Below are 19,342 nucleotides of genomic sequence, written 5' to 3' on the forward strand. Positions count from 1 at the left end.
CGCAGTACAACTCTCATACTTGATATCTGATACCTCGCCCGCAGTACAACTCTCATACTTGATATCTAATACCTGACCCACAGTACAACTCTCATACTTGATATCTAATACCTGGCCCACAGTACAACTCTCATACTTGATATCTAATACCTGGCCCACAGTACAACTCTCATACTTGATATCTAATACCTGGCCCACAGTACAACTCTCAATCTTGATATCTAATACCTCACCCACAGTACAACTCTCATACTTGATATCTAATACCTGCCCCACAGTACAACTCTCATACTTGATATCTAATACCTCGCCCACAGTACAACTCTCATACTTGATATCTAATACCTCGCCCACAGTACAACTCTCATACTTGATATCTAATACCTGGCCCCAGTACAACTCTCATACTTGATATCTAATACCTGGCCCACAGTACAACTCTCATACTTGATATCTAATACCTGCCCCACAGTACAACTCTCATACTTGATATCTAATACCTGCCCCACAGTACAACTCTCATACTTGATATCTAATACCTCACCCACAGTACAACTCTCACACTTGATATCTAATACCTGACCCACAGTACAACTCTCATACTTGATATCTAATACCTGACCCACAGTACAACTCTCATACTTGATATCTAATACCTCACCCACAGTACAACTCTCATACTTGATATCTAATACCTCACCCTCAGTACAACTCTCATACTTGATATCTAATACCTCACCCACAGTACAACTCTCATACTTGATATCTAATACCTCACCCACAGTACAACTCTCATACTTGATATCTAATACCTCACCCACAGTACAACTCTCATACTTGATATCTAATACCTCACCCGCAGTACATTGCTCATACTTGATATCATAGATATGCTGTTTGCAATAAAATTGTTAAATAATTTATTACCAGAACAAATCGGAAAAGTGATATGTATCATGCACATAATTCTCAAACAAATGGTGGTCCCGTCCACCAAACTTTTGCAACAGACCAACACAATAAATGAGGACCAGCAGATTTTCTTCAAGAAGCACCAGATTAAAAAAAATCTGAAAAAGCTGCACCTTGCATATTTTATTTTTACTTGTTGAAGATTGTAATAATAAAGACCATACAAATAGTTCTTTCATTATTAGTAATTTAATATTAAAATAATTTCTAGATTTTACAAATTTAGAATGGACACACATCTGAATAAAAGGAATACAACCAATAAACTCATAATAAAAATAAAGTTCATTTTGGCCAACTCACTGAAAATTACTATTAGTAAAATTCAATTCTATAAGATGTTATATTAAAACTAAGTCAGACACTTTAAAAAAATCATTATAAGAAAAACAAATTCATAAAAACATTGCACCTTTTCATGCACCTCATATTCAAGTGTCCTCTTTAATACTTCACACAATTTTAGAGTCAAACTGACAATATTTCTCAAGATTTCAGCAATTTAAAAATCTGCTGACATTTTGAATTTGAATAAAAAATAAATAATGAATTTAAAAATAGAAAAATCAATGCTGATTGCAAAAAATATTTAAATATTACTTGTAAAATTGAATTATTAAAAATTTATCATTGTTTATAGATTTATTTAAAAATATGTTTGATTAAAATGTTACTGTTAAGTAAGCAATACAAATTACATTTGCCTCTTTTTTAAAATGGCAACATAATCATGGCTGACGTGCTAGTCCTTTGGACAAGTAGCATCTCCATTTACGGTGGATTCATCGATCATCGTGGGTACCAATTTCATGGAAAAATTATATTTTTCGTTGAGATTAAGATTTCATGGTTTTGCCCAGGTTTGCCAAGTTTTTAACAAGCCTATTAAAAATGTATACTCCATTGACTGTGGTTCACCTCTACCCATATCATTAATGAAAATTAGTTTCCGATGAATAACAAAGGATCCACAGTAATAAGTATATATGTCTCTTAATATTGCAAATTTGTTTTCGCATGTCAATTAATCCTCCTCTTTTTCCACCTCCTCCTCTCTAATTGAAACTTTAATTTTGGCCCAATCCTTCCTCACTGGTGATTTACCCCAGGCCAGGCTACTCACAACACTACCCATACCATGTTTACCTGTAATCAGTACACAAATTCAATTTAGATTTTCTGAAAGAAAATATAATCAGATATTACTGTGAATTCAGAAATTGTTGAGATGTTTTTATTATTTTGAAAATGTGAAAGGGTTATAATTGCAATAATATTAAAGCTCCCATTTTGAAATTTTTCATATGAATTAAACAAGATTTCTTTCAATATCACAAAAATTAATATCTAAAATGACAAAATTATAATAATAAATGCACGCAATAATTATGAATTTACAGTAAGCCAGACATTATCAAGCCTGACATTCAAATAATACTAAATTAATTCTTTATTCAAAATCTGTGTAGACATTTTTATGCCCAACCAACCTAGGATATAGGTGTTTTCTAGTCTGTTCGTTCATTTGTCCGTCTGTCCGGCATCAGGTATAAGTTTTTGGCCAAGGTAGTTATTGATGAAGTTGAAGTGCAATCAACTTGAAACTTAGTACATACGTTCCCAGGATATGATCTTTCTATTTTTACCCCAATTTCACAGTCCACTGAACATAGAAAATGATAGTGCGAGTGAAACATCCATGTACTAAATTTGTACACATTCTTGTTAATCACTGCAACAGGACCTGTATTAAGCCATTTCTCGTGTCCTTTATAAAGATGATAAATGCTCATCACATAAAAACAGAAGTGCTAGCAATCTCCTTGATCAGATCAGCATCATAATGATGAACTTACAAAATAGGTATAACATGAACTTCTGAACCTCCATTCAGTCAACCAAGCTGTAAAGATTACCTCTGTATAGCAAAATACTGACTAATAATTACATTCAATTTGATTTATGCTACCTCCATATCAACCTTTGACTAAAACAGTGTCTCATAATCATTGTATAATTCCTTACTTTATGGTTTTCTACATCCATCTTTAACATAAGCATGCTCACATAAATGTTTTCCATGCAGTTGAATTTCCACAAACTCTATAATTATTTACAATTGAAGCAAGTTCATCAAATGTATAATTATCTAAAGTTTACTAGATCTTTATCCACTTATAACTGAGTCATGTTTATGATCAATAGATGCTCTGCATCCATCTATACATGAAGCAAGTTTCTCTAATTTTTGTGCTATTTTCAGATTTCAGATTTCACTAGTGAAAAATCTGTTCTGGGCAAATGATTGGTTGAAATTTAATTGTGACGTTAAATTTTAATGTTTTCTTCTGAATTTTCGTACTGTGAGTCCACAATAAAAGGCGACCATGACTGATGACATCTCATCAAAATGACAAAACTTTTCTCAAATCTTTGAAAATCATAAGAGTAACAGATTCCACCACTGTAATATTACTATATATCTCCACTCTCAACAGTTTAAAAATTTTAATTATTTAAAAAGCTCAACAAGCCTCACGCTTTAAATATTAAAATTTAACTGTCTTGAGTAGAGAAATATTGTAATACACTTGTTGCAGTTGTGGAATCTATTTGTATCAACTTATAATTACCTGAATTTTTACTAGCTCTATAGCCACCTATAACTGACTCAGGCTCATTGTCAAAATTATCTAATTCTTCCTGTAACTCATTGAAAGTCTTGTGTTTCTTCTTAGCTTCTGAAAAATTATTTTTTTGACATTAAAAACCAATTATTAAATTTGAGTTAACAACAAATGGAAGTGTTTAACAACCTTGACTGGCCATACAGCCCTGGCACGGTCGGAATTTGAGTTAATCTACTTTACCCACTTGTTTGAATATGTTTGGTCTATGTGCGTCTTTGCTATAGCACAACATGCATGATGTTGACTGCCAAACCCTATTTTTGACATTTTTACCTATAATGTCTTACTTTTGTTCACACATTTTTGTCAATATAAAAAGTCAAATCACAAAAATGCCATACTACAAGGAAAGTTCAAAACAGTACGTCCCTAATCAAATAGTAAAATTAAAAGCTAAAACACATCAAATGAATGGATAACAATTGTCATGATTCTGACAAGGACAACCATTTTCTATGTAGAAAATAGTAGATTGAAACTGGTTTTATAGCTAGCTACAACCTCTCACTTGTATAACAGCCACACATAATTTCATCATAATTTAAGTTATATGGTTTGCTACTGACACCCTACAAATCAGTAAGGAACTGTTAAACAGATTTATGACACACAGGACTTTTCCTGCAAACCTTTGTATGAAAATAAACAAGAAAATACTAATACAGACCTATGAAAGCTACTAACCCCCTACATCAAGTGACAACATTGAACCAATCTCGTCACTTATTTACACGGGGTGATATAAGTTACTAGATGGATCATCCCAGCTATAAGGCATGAACTCTTTAAAGTCCATATCCATAGGGGTTCATCATGTGACAACACTGAACCAATCACATCACTTATTTACATGAGGCAATATAACTTACTTGATGGATCATCCCAGCTATAAGGCATGAATTCTTTAATGTCCAGCCCTTTCTGTCTTAACTCTATCCTTGTCTTTCTTAGTGGAGCTTTACTGCTTTTTTCATCTCTTTGTTTATGTTTTGACCATTCTCTTCCTTTATGCTGCATTAAAAAATATAATAATAGTTGTATGCTATAAGTTTAACATGTGTGTTTTGTATGTATTGATTATGCTAGCATAATGATGAATGATGATACATCTATCCCTGCCTGGCTATACTTTCAAAATGAACAAGAGTACACACGCTGAAATGTCTCGCCTTCTATACTAATCATTGATATTATGTTGATAGTCCTAAGTATAAAGCTTTATTACAACTGTCACATAAACTTAACATTAACCAAGATAACTAAACAAAGACCAATGAACCTTGAAAATGAGGTCAAGGTCAGATGAACCATGCCAGGCAGACATGTACAGCTAACAATGCTTCTATACAACATATATAGTTGACCTATTACTTATAGTTTAAGAAAAATAGACCAAAACACAAAAACTTAACACTGTGCAATGGACTGTGAAAATGAGGTCACGGTCAAAAGAAACCCGAGCGACTGACATAAAGGTCATAAAATATTTCCATAAACCAAATATAGTTGACCTATGGCATATAGTATTAAATAAAAAGACCAAAACTCAAAAACTTAACTTTGACCACTGAACCATGAAAATGAGGTCAAGGTCACATGACATCTGCCCGCTAGACATGTACACCTTACAATCATTCCATACAACAAATATAGACCTATTGCATATAGTATGAAAAAAACAGACCAAAACACAAAAATTTCACTATAACCACTGAACCATCAAAATGAGGTCAAGGTCAGATGACACCTGCCAGTCTGACATGTACACCTTACAGTCCTTCCATACACCGAATATACTAGCCCTATTGCTTATAGTATCTGAGATATGGACTTGACCACCAAAACTTAACCTTGTTCACTGATCCATGAAATGAGGTCGAGGTCAAGTGAAAACTGTCTGACAGACATGAGGACCTTGCAAGGTACGCACATATCAAATATAGTTATCCTATTACTTATAATAAGAGAGAATTCAACATTACAAAAAATCTGAACTTTTTTTTCAAGTGGTCACTGAACCATGAAAATGAGGTCAAGGACATTGGACATGTGACTGATGGAAACTTCGTAACATGAGGCATCTATCTACAAAGTATGAAGCATCCAGGTCTTCCACCTTCTAAAATATAAAGCTTTTAAGAAGTTAGCTAACGCCGCCGCCGCCGTATCACTATCCCTATGTCGAGCTTTCTGCAACAAAAGTTGCAGGCTCGACAAAAACAGATTCAACTTATCAAACAGACGATCGAGTGGCCTAATACTTTGTTATAAAGATGAGATTTAAGTTCGGCTAATAGAAAATGAAAGCAATTTTGTCATGTGGATTAATATTTCATATCAATACACAAAAACGGAAATCTTAAAAATCATGATTTGGCAACGAATGCAGGCAAAACAGAAAAAGACAAGGCGCACTCAAAGATTATACAGACTATGTTAATCATACTTTTGTACTTTTTAAAAAAGTTACTGTATTTGTTTACCTTAACTATTGTATATGTATTTATATTGTCTGTTTCTCTGTAAACTTGTATTTAGTTTTTTAGAGAATAAAGTATCTTCTATCTACTATGTATGACAGTGGTAACCATTAAATGCAAATTCAAGACAGAAAATGTAAAATTTTAATACTGTGGATTCATTATTTTTCGTTGGATACCAATTTTCGTGGATTTCAGAATAAAAAATTTCAATGTACAACAAAGTACCTACTTTCTGTAGAAATATATGTTAAGTTTAGCCAAACCTCGAAATTAGATATCCACGAAAATGCAACTTTTCCTCAATCCATGCAAATGGGTACCCACGAAAATAAATGAATTTACAGTATATAATTATATAGAAACCCTGATTTTTACTAGTCAATTAGTTTTGTCTAATTTTTAACATGATAGAAAAAAAGGAAAAGAAAATATCAAACTCAAAGGTTTCAGAAGAAGAAAAATAAGACAGATTCTCTAAAACATAGAAATGTTTCTCTGGTTTTCTTTTAAGGTGGTTCCCAACACCTTCACTAAAATTAATTTAGCTCGTTTAATTTTCATAAACTTTTGACAAAGTAGTTACTTTGACCCTTTGACAAAAGTATAAAAATTTCAAAAAATTTGAACCAACTATTTTATCAGAAAAATTACACTGGTTATATAGCAGTTTGACAAACACTAATTTTGATCATTGAGAAGCTTAACAATCCCTTAACAACACAATGTCATTAAAACGTTTAGCTGATTTTACAGAGTTATCTCCCTGTAGTGTTAGGTACCACCTTAATTGAGAAGCCAAATGACACTAGAGTTCAATTAAAATCAACCTGATAACCTTTAAGTCTAAAGAAAAACATACTCTGTGTATTATTTCATATGTATTTTCTTCTTTTTCTACATCTTCTTCAGACCTGATCTTCATCTGGGCTATCTTCTGTAGCACATGGTTAGCCACTGAAATATAAAATCAATGTGGAACATGATTAGACATTGAAATATAATTTATATAGTACAGTGAAACCTGTATAAACCGAACCCTGATAAAACCGAATTTCAGTTTAAACCAAACAATTTTCAAAGTCCCACAAAATTTCCCTATCAATTAACGTTAATTTAACCTTAAGAAACCGAATCCTGTCAACACCGAATTCCGAACGGTTGTTGAAGGCTCGTTAGTAAATATGTATTTTAAAAATACCTGTCAAAATCAATCGATAGCAATCGAAACAAAAAAGTGTTTTTAATTATTTGCATGATTTAATTAAACAAACACACTCAGGATGACAGAGTATTCCCCAGGGTATTTGAGGTTAAATTAACTGGTGAGTTGTTATTACAAACCAATTAGCATGTTTGTGTCCATGTATTTAGTGATCAAATGATTTTTGTTTTTGTAAAGAAACGTCAAACTGGTCAGCTGCTCTCGTCGCCGAAAATGACAAGGAAGGAACTTTCCCATAGATCAATTAACTGAACGTTACTCAAACAATGACGGCCACAAAACCGTAACCGCCATTCTGTAGCTAAACTGTTTAATTAAATAATAGTTTTAAAGCCTTTCACTGGATTAAGAAGTCGTGCAACACAACAAGGTCAATGGGTTTCGATTGCCGGATTCCCTTTAGAGACCCTATGTATATTGATTCGGATGTTCCTGAAGACTTCCGTTAGCTATTTAGCAACGATAAAGTCCGAGAATAAACTGGACTCCTGCTATTATTTCACTCTAATCATGTGGCGAGGTATCAATCAGCGAGTGGCCAGTTTAGTCCGAGAACTCGTGTGTACAATGATGATCTCGATTCAACTACGGAATCGTCTTTTGACAGTGACTGGGCACCTGAGTTGGTCAATTAATTAACGATGAGAAAATAATTGTAAAAAGCAAAATCGCTCCATGTCGGACATCATTGAACGAGTTTTAGTTTCACAACGACGAGCGTGATTGACGGAGTGGCATTTGATTTATCAACTAAAATGTAGAAATACATATATCTTCATCTACTTATATTTTTACATTTACATCTAAATCAACACAAAAATAAATTGTCGTCTGTTGTGTCACCTAATATCCCTTGTCAGAAACATTGAGTAAGTGCCAAAATTATTTTGGTGTCGACTTCCGTTTACCTCTACAATCCGAACACCTGTGAAAACCAAACAAAACGCAAAGTCCCGTGGGTGTTCGGTTTGGACAGGTTTCACTGTACATGTTTAACCCACTCAAATTTAACTACTACTATGACAAATTTATTTTTGTGGATACTTTATTTCACGTTTTACCCTTTCTTGACCACTTCACGGCTATCTAATTTTGTGATTTTCTTATTAACTTGATGAAGTTTAATAAGGAAAGATCCAAGTTTTACATATTCACGACCATTTATATTCTCATTATTTTTCTACTCGCGAAATTTGTGAAAATAAGTTAGTTTACAGTAAGTTAATTGATAAGCCACTGAAATATATTCAATGTAGAACATGGCCAGCCACTGAAATATATTCAATGTAGAACAAGATGAGCCACTGAAATATATTCAATGTAGAACATGGTGAGCCACTGAAATATATTCAATGTAGAACATGGCCAGCCACTGAAATATATTCAATGTAGAACAAGATGAGCCACTGAAATATATTCAATGTAGAACATGGTGAGCCACTGAAATATATTCAATGTAGAACAAGATGAGCCACTGAAATATATTCAATGTAGAACATGGCCAGCCACTGATATATATTCAATGTAGAACATGGCCAGCCACTGAAATATATTCAATGTAGAACAAGATGAGCCACTGAAATATATTCAATGTAGAACAAGATGAGCCACTGAAATATATTCAATGTAGAACATGGCCAGCCACTGAAATATATTCAATGTAGAACATGGCCAGCCACTGAAATATATTCAATGTAGAACATGGCCAGCCACTGAAATATATTCAATGTAGAACAAGATGAGCCACTGAAATATATTCAATGTAGAACATGGTGAGCCACTGAAATATATTCAATGTAGAACATGGCCAGCCACTGAAATATATTCAATGTAGAACATGGCCAGCCACTGAAATATATTCAATGTAGAACAAGATGAGCCACTGAAATATATTCAATGTAGAACATGGTGAGCCACTGAAATATATTCAATGTAGAACATGGCCAGCGACTGAAATATATTCAATGTAGAACATGGCCAGCCACTGAAATATATTCAATGTAGAACATGGCCAGCCACTGAAATATATTCAATGTAGAACATGGCCAGCCACTGAAATATATTCAATGTAGAACATGGCCAGCCACTGAAATATAAGTAATTCATATCAGCCATACAGTCTAAATATGATTATTGTTAATTCCACTTTACAAAGAATTTAACACTATTGTATTTTATCATATACTAATTAGCATTAATATAATAGCTTTTGCATATGTGTAACGAATGGATGTACACAAGCCATAATTTCCCATCCCATCAGGGGTGTCTCGTGCAAAAACCTATAACAGTGCAAGTTACTTCTGGTATTTCCGGTATTGTATTTTTACTTTTCCATTGTGGCGTCAGATTTTTTATTATGACGTCAAAATTTTACGGGAACTTTTGTAATGTCCAGTAATAGCGATAAGGTTGATTGAATCTAGTGATAAATCTGTTTGTACAGAAAAAAGTAAAATCACAAAAATACTGAACTTTATAGAGGAAAATCTAATCGGAAAGTCCATAATCACATGGCAAAATCAAATAACAAAACACATCAAAAACGAATGGACAAGAGCTGTCATATTCCTGACTTGGTACAGGCATTTCCAAATGTAGAAAATGGTGGATTAAACCTGGTTTTATAGCGCTATCCTCTCATTTTGATGACAGTCTCATCAAATTCCGTTATGTTTACAATGATGAGTGAACTAAACAGACATAATAAATAAAATAGTCAAAACCAGCTGTTATTGAAAAAACATATGTTAACATGGCTAAATCAAATGCTATAGATTTTCAAAAGATGCTAGTTTACAAGTAGTTCTTGCTAACAATTGCCATTGACAATTATGAATCATCTCATATAGTGCAATGCGTAGTAATAATGATCATAGAACTATAAATACTTCCTCCATGCTTCCAGCTTCCAAATTTGCAATTGGACAATTATAGTGTATTTGTTGGATTCATGATTTAACTTCTTTAAAAAGTTTTTGACTGTTTTAGGTATTTGTTTATTTGCCTCAGAAGTATATGATCCCTCGAACCATGCAGCACCTCGACTACGTCTCGGGCTGATTTGGAGGTCTCGGGATGATACCAGGCTGATATGGAATAGGTCATGTATTAATCTCTATGTATTTGTCATCATGGGGACTTTTACAGCTTATAATATGGTAAAATTATGCACATTGTTGAAGACGGGACAATAACTATAGTTTTTATGGATAATTGCTTAAAAGACAGTCATACTGCATCTCTTTATTTTTATACTGTTAATTTAGATATAAATGTGCGAATTCATATCTGAGAATCCTTAACCTCTGGCAAAAATGTGAATTCTAATAAATTATGCTTTGCAAACAAATATTAAAGGAAAATCACTTCAGAAATTATGAATGCAAGTTTTTATCTCAACAAAACTGTTTAGCATTTGCATGAAAAAAAAAATGAAATAATTTCTGAATTAACAGTTTTGTAAATGTTAACGGGTTGTTCTAAGTGTCGAAAGATTGATGTACAACATAGTGAGTGATCAACTTTATAGCAAATAGATAAATTCAGTAACACTACAAACCATCTTGATCATCCAATGCCCTTAGAGCTTCAAGATTAATGACCAACAGCCAACATGGGGTTTGGCTTATATCCTCATGGTCCTCTAGAAGACTGATGCCAACTATGGTTCGCATCTGTAAAACTGGTGCCCTGTAGAGTAATGATCTAGTATCTGATGATGTCTTTGTTGCTTCCAGAGCCAGTCCCATGTGACTATGTAACTGATTTACATCAAATATCTGAAAAATAAAAATGTCATTTGTTCAGATAGGAGAGTTCTGTGATAGTTCTTGTTTCAATGTGGAGGTTGAAAAAGTCATATCACATGACATTTAGTGTTTCAGCCAAGCCAATTAGGCAAATTGCACATATTTCAGCTTTACATTTTTATCATACTAGCCGAACCGGCTGTTTAAAACCTACATTTAGGTTCTTCTTTTTTATATTTAGTTGATATCACCAAATTGTGATGTTTTCATGCAAACAACATTGTATTGACCTTAACACTGAATAGATTTCTGACATTATTACATCTGACTTTTGTGTGTAAAATAAAATCAGACAAGGACAAACGAATATCCAGGAACTGAAGTACTGTAATCAGATTATCAGCATTTGCTACCAAATAAAAAGAAATATTCAGTACTATATTGGTTTGAGGAAGCTTGCATACCTCTATTTGGTATTTTAGGTTATCGGAAATGAAGACCATAATTAAGCCAGTTTTGCTATTTTACAGGACTCTATACTTTTCTTATGTCTATCGGCAACTAACCGTTAGTGTTGTCTGCCATACATGTGGTTGAGCAATGGCAACTGAATAAAGTTGAGATATATAAAGCTTGTCTTCAATCTTATAGTCCTCCCAGACAACAAAAGGATTGAGGCCCAAGACAACAGAGGTCTAAGGTCCCCTATACTGCATATTTTTATTTATCCAAGGGAACTAAACAAAATGTGTTTTTAAAGCTTTTTTTTAAGAGAAATGAAGGCTTGAGAGGAAATACAATGCAATTGTCCGATATCATTAACATTCCCAAGGGGCATTAATCTTTTATATTCTTCTTATCAGTACTTGTTAACAAACTGTCTGAATTATTTCTGATGTTAACCTAATAATAATGATTTAAGTTTTATTGAAATATGTCAAGAATTACACATGAGAGTTACAAAAATTCAAATTTCAAAATAAACAATATTTCAAAGGGGCACAACTCTTTTAAAGATAATTGATCTGCACTGATTTTCAATTTCAAGGAAAACTGAGTTTGACCCAATGACGTTCAACTGTATAAGTTAGTGTTTATAGCAGTTGAAAACACTTCATTAATATCTAAATTATTATATGAAACAGTTCTCTATTTATCAACTGGATACCAAGGTGTGACAACCAAAATATTCTAATGTAAGACAAGTACTGATTGCGGAGGCTCCCACAGGGTAACCCCCTCAGGTCGCAAGGTTGCTTTTAAATTTGTCGAGAGGTCGTTTTTAAGGGAAATGTACAGGTCGCAAGTCGTTTTTCCCAACACAGAGGACGGAAGTCGTTCGGAGGTCGTTTTTTCCAAATTTCACAGGTCGCAGGTCGTTTTTAGTAGGCCCTCAGGTCGGAAGTTGCCTCTAAAAAGCCCAGAGGTCGCAGGTCGTTTTTGACCCTGCAGGAGCCTCATTGCGGCTAGGTATTGCCATTCCTAAATCACATGACAGAAAAGTTTATCCATACCAGTCTGAGAATTTTTCATACATAATTATCTTTACCTTCATAAATTCATCTTTTGGTATTTGGCCTTCTTTTTCTATCACATCTTCTGAGAAACAGTAATTCTGTGGTTGTTTAAAGTCTTTGACAATACAGCTGTTTTTACCAATTTGCCTTGCTAGTATCCCTCCATCCTCTTCTTTTCTTAAAATTATTCCCTGTGGTTAAAAGACAAAATTATTGAATTTCAAAACGAGCACATATTGATTGTTTTTTTTTTTATTTTATTTTGAAATTATGCACCTAAATTTTCTTTAAAAGAAGAATGTGTTCATACAGGGATACCTAACTCACACTATCATTTTTTATTTTCAATGGACCGTGAAATTTGGGTCAAAACTATAATTTTGAATTAATATTAGAAAGATGACATATCATAGGGGAACATGTGTACTAAGTTTCAAGTTGATTGTACTTCAACTTCATAAAAAACTATTTTGAACCAAAACTTTCACCTGATGTTGGACAGTTAGACAGACAGACGAAAGATCATTTATTACACTTCTGTTGAATATAACTTAAATTCCTTACCTTTCCTATATAACTCCTTATTTCTTCTGTTCTTGCATCTCTATCAGGATTTCTAAAAGCACCAAGTCCAATTCTGTAATAAATATACAAAACTTACAAAAACAATATCATTCAAATGTTAATCTTCAGTCAAGTACAAATTTATAATTCATTCATGTACTTTTGTTCAAGATATTTTTTCTTTTACAATTTTAAAAGATATTTAATGGCCATTTTAAAAGTTGTCAGATAATTAATGGTTACTATTATACTGGGAGTTTTTGTAGGAAGCTCACTTAAGCTTTCTATAAAAACGCACAGTATTATAGGAAAAAAAATATTTTGATATTTACACATTGTGCCAACTCTGAAGCCGGGCCATTGTTCTTCATCATTCATGCCATGCTTTGAGCTGGGGTGCAGTAATTTCCTTTTGCAATATCCATTTTTTGTTTTCATCAAGGAAAAATCGTTGCATTGAAATTTGACTGAAGCAAAGAGCAAAAAAAAAAAACCTCATCAAGGCTAATTATCTTGATTATGAAAGATGGAAAACAAACATGGACTCATGTTGTTGACCATTTAAGAATACTTATTCTAATATGACAGCCTATTATTGTTAACCAGTATAATCACAATATATCTACCTTTAGCGCAAACACAGTAATTCACAAAAACAGCTGTTCCACCCTACTACCAGATTATTTGTACTGCCAAATATTCTCATTTTTTGACAAAACCCCCAGATTACGTAGGCCAAGATTCAGATACAATATCTTTATCTCTATTTTACAGCCAAAATAAACAAATCAGTCCATTTCAATTTAATTTTCATGGTATAATTTCATAAAACGAAAATTCCGCAAAATGATGTTATTGTCTTGGCATGGCAAGGAAACAAGGTGACGTCACAAGTATGTTTCCGTAAAAATAAAACAATTAAATGTAAATAGCGAAAGTTTTAAAGCTTCTTGTACGCCTCAGAACGAATAAAATTACATTGGACGAAAATATAGAGGTGAAAAAATGCGATTAAAAAAAAATAATCATTGAATTATATGATACTACTGATATTATCAAAATTGGGTAAAATGGAACAGCCAAAACAGTATGGTATGTATAGGGCTTTCACTGTTAACAAAATTACCGAATTTGACCTATTAGAATCGAAATAATTCATGGCAGCCGTAGATTTGTTTTCATCTAATAAAATTAAGAGCAATAGTGGAAGTTGGAGCTAAAGAGAGAACAACCTGACAAAAGCAGGAAATAGCCAAAACACACTTATAAACAAACTTACTTTTCACCCTCAAAACTCTCATACGTGCCATCAATCATAACATCCCTGTCCACAATGTAGAATTTGGCTACAGGTTTGGTATATTCCATGTACACTATCTTACACCAAGCATCATGGGGAATCTCTTTCCATTTAGCCAATATCTGCCTCATCTGGTTCTAAAATAGCATATTTTGAGACTCATTTGATACTTGCTTTTCTAAAAATTGACTGATTGAATTTGATCGATTGATTGATTGATTGATTCGTGTTTTAAATCACTTTCAACGCTATTGTGCTATTTCGTGGTGGTCAGTTTTTATTGGTGGAGGAAGCCAGAGTGACCAGAGAGAACCAACAAACTTCTGTAGGAAAATTAACAATCCTGGTCAATTAAGATTATAGTCATGTGCACCTGCTCTGTGAGGGATTAAAACTCACAACCTCAGTGTTGACTGGCTAGTGATATAGTAATAGGACAACTTAGACCACTTGGCCACTGAGGTCTTCATACAATGCCAAGAAGGTAAGAACAGCAAGAGAATCCAAATTTTTTAGTATGGGTCATTTTGTCCCTGTCTATCCTTCAATATCCGTCTTTAATTGGATTTGGTTAGGATTAGCTTCTTTTTTCAGAATAGGGTAACGCAACAATGACTATGAATGCAAAGTAATGTCAAAAGGTAACATCATATAGCACCGAAGCACCTTGTTAGATAAAAATGTCAGAAAAATTTTATCTGAAAGGAACTGTCTCTCCCAGCTTCAACAATATGAAAATGATTGGGTTCAATGTGACAAATGCAAATTATTTGAGTGACAATTCTAAACAGCAGAATCTTACTTTCGTTAAGAAATCCAGGGTATGGAGAAAAAGATTTAATTTTTATAAAACTGATAGTTGACATTTTCGAATAATTAGGTATTACTCATGAGGATTCATTATTATTTGTTGGATACCAATTTTCATTGATTAGTGGGTACAGTAAAGGTGAGCCACAAAGTGAAATGTTCCAACTAATAACAATTTTCTATATAAGCTGGGCCGCGTTCAATATCGTAGCTGCTACGTAGTGCAATGTAGATTTTGACTATTGAATGTGGAGCTATAGACTAGCTGCTACATAGATATTGATAGCAGCTACATAGCCGCTACGTAGCTTACTACGATATTGAACTCAACCCTGGTATGCAGACTTACCCAAACCACGAAATGTCAGTTTTCCAAAAACCAAGAAAGTAATGGTACCTAGGAAAATAAAAAAATCCAGAGTAGCAATAATGTAATGAACTCAGATCTAATTCTGATCCTTATTTTACAGATAATTTACCTGATATAAATATTCCTTGTTGGATATATCTTGTTGGATAACTGGGGAGTAGACATTTTTTTCTCTGCTCGAACCTCCCTGCGACATTGATTGTCTATTCAAACCTCTAGATGATTGATTATAATAGTCAGGTTCTGATCTCCTGGAAAAAATAAATATTTAATAAAACATATGGCTTAATGTGGTACCTAAAACATTGACTAAAATTAAATTGGCTCATGTAATTTTCATAAAATTTTGACAAAATATTTCCTAATTGACCCTTTCACAAAAATCTAAAATTTTCAAAAAACTTGAACCACACACTTTCTCAGATAAATTTCATTGGACATATCACAGTTTGACAAACACTAATTGTAATCATTGAGAAGTGTAACAAATACAATGTAATTAAAATGTTTAGACGATTTTTACAGAGTTATCTCCCTGTAGTGTACTGTGTTAGGTACTGTCACAGAATAGAAGTTCCTTCATAATATAAATTCCAAAAGGAAAAATATTCTGGAATATTATTTCCACAGGAATAAATATTAAAGTAGATGTTCCTAACGGAATAAATAGTGTAGAATATTTTTTCCAACAGGAATAAATTTTATGACAAGGTTTATAACAAAGTTTCCTATTGGAACTTCTGTTAAGCAGAACAAATATATGTTGGCAGTACCACCTTAAGGTGGTACCTAACACTACAGGGAGATAACTCTGTAAAATCAGGTAAATGTTTTAATTACGATGTGTTGTTAAGGGAATATTAAACTTCTCAATGATCAAAATAAGTGTTTGTCAATCTGCTATATAACCAGTGTAAATTTTCTGATAAAATGGTTGGTTCAAATATTTTGAAATTTTTATATTTTTGTCAAAGGGTCAAAATAAATACTTTGTCAAAATTTTATGAAAATTAAACGAGCCAAACTGAAATAGTTAATGAACATATCTACTTATACCATGGAAATAATCAATACATTGCAATCATGCTATAATGTTCTGACCCTCTTTTGGTTAACATTAGAGTATAGAACAACACATTAGAACTGTTATTTTCAGATTATCTCTTAAAAACTTTCCCATTGTGATTTCCCAAAGGGAGATTAAAGAAAAATATCTCTGCAAAACTTTCTCATTTAGATTTGTCAAAGGGAGATAAATGAAAGATATCTTTCTAGAAAAACTTTCCTATTGTGGTTTGCCAAAGGGAGATAAATGAAAAATATATCTCTAGAAAACTTTCCCATTGTGATTTGTCAAAGGGAGATAAATGAAAGATATCTTTCTAGAAAACTTTTCTATTGAGATTTGCCAAAGGGAGATAAATGAAAAATATCTCTCTACAAAACTTTTCTATTGAGATTTGCCAAAGGGAGATAAATGAAAGATATCTTTCTAGTTAAAAAACTTTCCAATTGTGGTTTGCCAAAGGGAGATAAATGAAAAATATCCCTCTGTAAATTTTCCAATTGAGATTTGCCAAAGGGAGATAAATGAAAATAATCTCTCTACAAAACTTTCTTATTGTGATATGCTAAAGGGAGATAAATAAAAGATAACCAAACAATTATTCTATCTATTATTATTACTTTTACTGTTAAGTCTGTTTTTTATTATATCTATTTTACGTGACTCTGTATTTATGTATTCCGTCATACTTTGAACGACACAATTATTTTATGTCTACCTGTGAGAATTTCAAACGCGCAATTTTACACCAGTACTGAAAACCTTCCATCCTTTATGGGTGGATTTTACATAGATAAATAAAATCGTATAATATAAGCAAAATGAGGATGTTAAATTTGATGTATGCCTTTTTGTGCTTCTTCGTTACATTTGTTGTTTTGTGTTTTTACTTTTTATATCTTTCTAGAAAATCTTTTCTATTGTGGTTTGCCAAAGGGAGATAAATGAAAAATATCACTCTAGAAAACTTTCCCATTGTGATTTTCTAAAGGGAGATAAATGAAAAAGATCTCTCTACAAAACTTTTCTATTGAGATTTGCCAAAGGGAGATAAATGAAAGATATATCCCTACAAAACTTTCCCATTGTGATTTTCTAAAGTGGAGATAACAGAAAAATCTCTCTCTATAAAACTTTCCTATTGTAATTTGCCAAAGGGAGATGTTTCACTTTGAAGTTGAAAAATTGATATCTTTGTTAAATATATCATTTAGAGAACTTTAAACACATCTACTCTTTTGATTGTCTGTACCAAGTCAGGTTATCTGGACTGTGTCAGTCATTGATTGTATAACTTTTATTATCCAGAGGAATTGGTTGTTGGTGTATAACCTGTTGTCCTGCCCAGCATGTTGATGATTTTATCCTTTTCATGTGTTATTTAAAAAAAAAAAATTTTAATGTCGTAACTTAAGGGAGTAGACCTTGGTTCAGGGAGATAACTCTTTAAATCAGTTATGTGTTTGTAAAGTCAATTTTATCTATGTATTTTAAGCATTTACCTGAAACAGATTGGAAATAATCTATGTAACATAGAAGCTTATAATATATTTATGAAAATGGTTGACAAAAACGTACTGATGATTTCAAGAGTTATTTCCCTTAGCCAAGGTCTACCTTAAATTTTTACCTAAAAGATGGTTCTTCATAGTCAGGAAAATCTTCAATCTCCTCAGATTGTTGTCTGTTTGGTCTCCTAATATGTCTCTCCTCTACCTATAAAAAAGATGTGGTATGATTACCAATGAGACAATGAACAAAGCCCATAGCCCATTATAAAAGGCCCTGAAAAGGCAAATGTAAAATAAATCAAAAGAGAAAACTAGCGACCAAATTTATGTGCAAAAAGATAAAGAAGAAAATGTAACACATCAACAATCGTCAACCACTGAATTACAGGCTCCTGACTTGGTACAGGCACAATTACATACAGAATGTGGTGGGGTTTAACACTAGTTTAAATAAATAACATTTTAAAAATTAATCACTCTAAAAAAGGATTAGTACTCTCCCATTGTGGCATCATCTTGAAATTATAAGTTATTTGAAAGCTCAAGAATGATTGTGCTTTTCTAAATAAAATGTTATCCTACTTTCAAGATTTCATCAAATATAGGCATCTACACAGTATCGTTTTTTCTCATTGTTAAAGGCCATTTGGTTGCCTACAATTGCTTACATCCTCTTCATTTAAACTTTGGGGGATGGTTGTCTCATTGTTAATCATACCACATCTTATATCTATATAGTTTTTTTTTCTAAATATCTCTTTCAAAAAACTTTGTTTAGGATATGGATAGGTGGAGGATTAACACTGTGTTGATTATTCCCAGTTAACCCTTACCAATTTTTGAAATTTATGGTGATCATGGTCATTTGAAGAAAGCATCATATGATAAACTCTATCACAGTCTCTGTTTAACGATATACTGAATTCAGCCAGGTCTCGATGCTGGTGCTGTTGAATCTGTTTCAACCTTCGACAAAATTTTCGGGCAAAATGTCCCCGCACACATTTTTGGACAGTTATAATGTCTTTGTATATAGTTTCCAAACACAAGTCTAACTGTTCAGTATGGAAATATTTAAGAAATAC

The 19,342-nt window shown here is 32.8% G+C and overlaps 1 protein-coding gene across 2 annotated transcripts in view; it reads right to left on the minus strand.

Annotated features, from left to right (window-relative positions):
* Positions 1–1,142: 1,142 nt before the first annotated feature.
* Positions 1,143–19,342, minus strand: part of LOC143054227 (myosin-IIIb-like) — a 56,426-nt gene continuing 38,226 nt past the window's right edge. For both annotated transcript variants that reach the window (XM_076227155.1, XM_076227156.1), the window contains 11 exons: positions 19,091–19,342; positions 18,377–18,462; positions 15,790–15,931; positions 14,480–14,637; positions 13,201–13,273; positions 12,669–12,827; positions 10,930–11,149; positions 7,005–7,099; positions 4,532–4,673; positions 3,606–3,713; positions 1,143–2,118 (listed from right to left, as the gene is read on the minus strand). In XM_076227155.1, coding sequence (XP_076083270.1) covers positions 1,997–2,118; positions 3,606–3,713; positions 4,532–4,673; positions 7,005–7,099; positions 10,930–11,149; positions 12,669–12,827; positions 13,201–13,273; positions 14,480–14,637; positions 15,790–15,931; positions 18,377–18,462; positions 19,091–19,342 — 1,557 coding nt within the window. In that variant the 3' untranslated portion in view covers positions 1,143–1,996. The remainder of the gene's footprint in view (positions 2,119–3,605; positions 3,714–4,531; positions 4,674–7,004; positions 7,100–10,929; positions 11,150–12,668; positions 12,828–13,200; positions 13,274–14,479; positions 14,638–15,789; positions 15,932–18,376; positions 18,463–19,090) is intronic.

This window comes from Mytilus galloprovincialis, chromosome 12, assembly GCF_965363235.1.
Source record: "Mytilus galloprovincialis chromosome 12, xbMytGall1.hap1.1, whole genome shotgun sequence".
Lineage (NCBI taxonomy): Eukaryota > Metazoa > Mollusca > Bivalvia > Mytilida > Mytilidae > Mytilus > Mytilus galloprovincialis.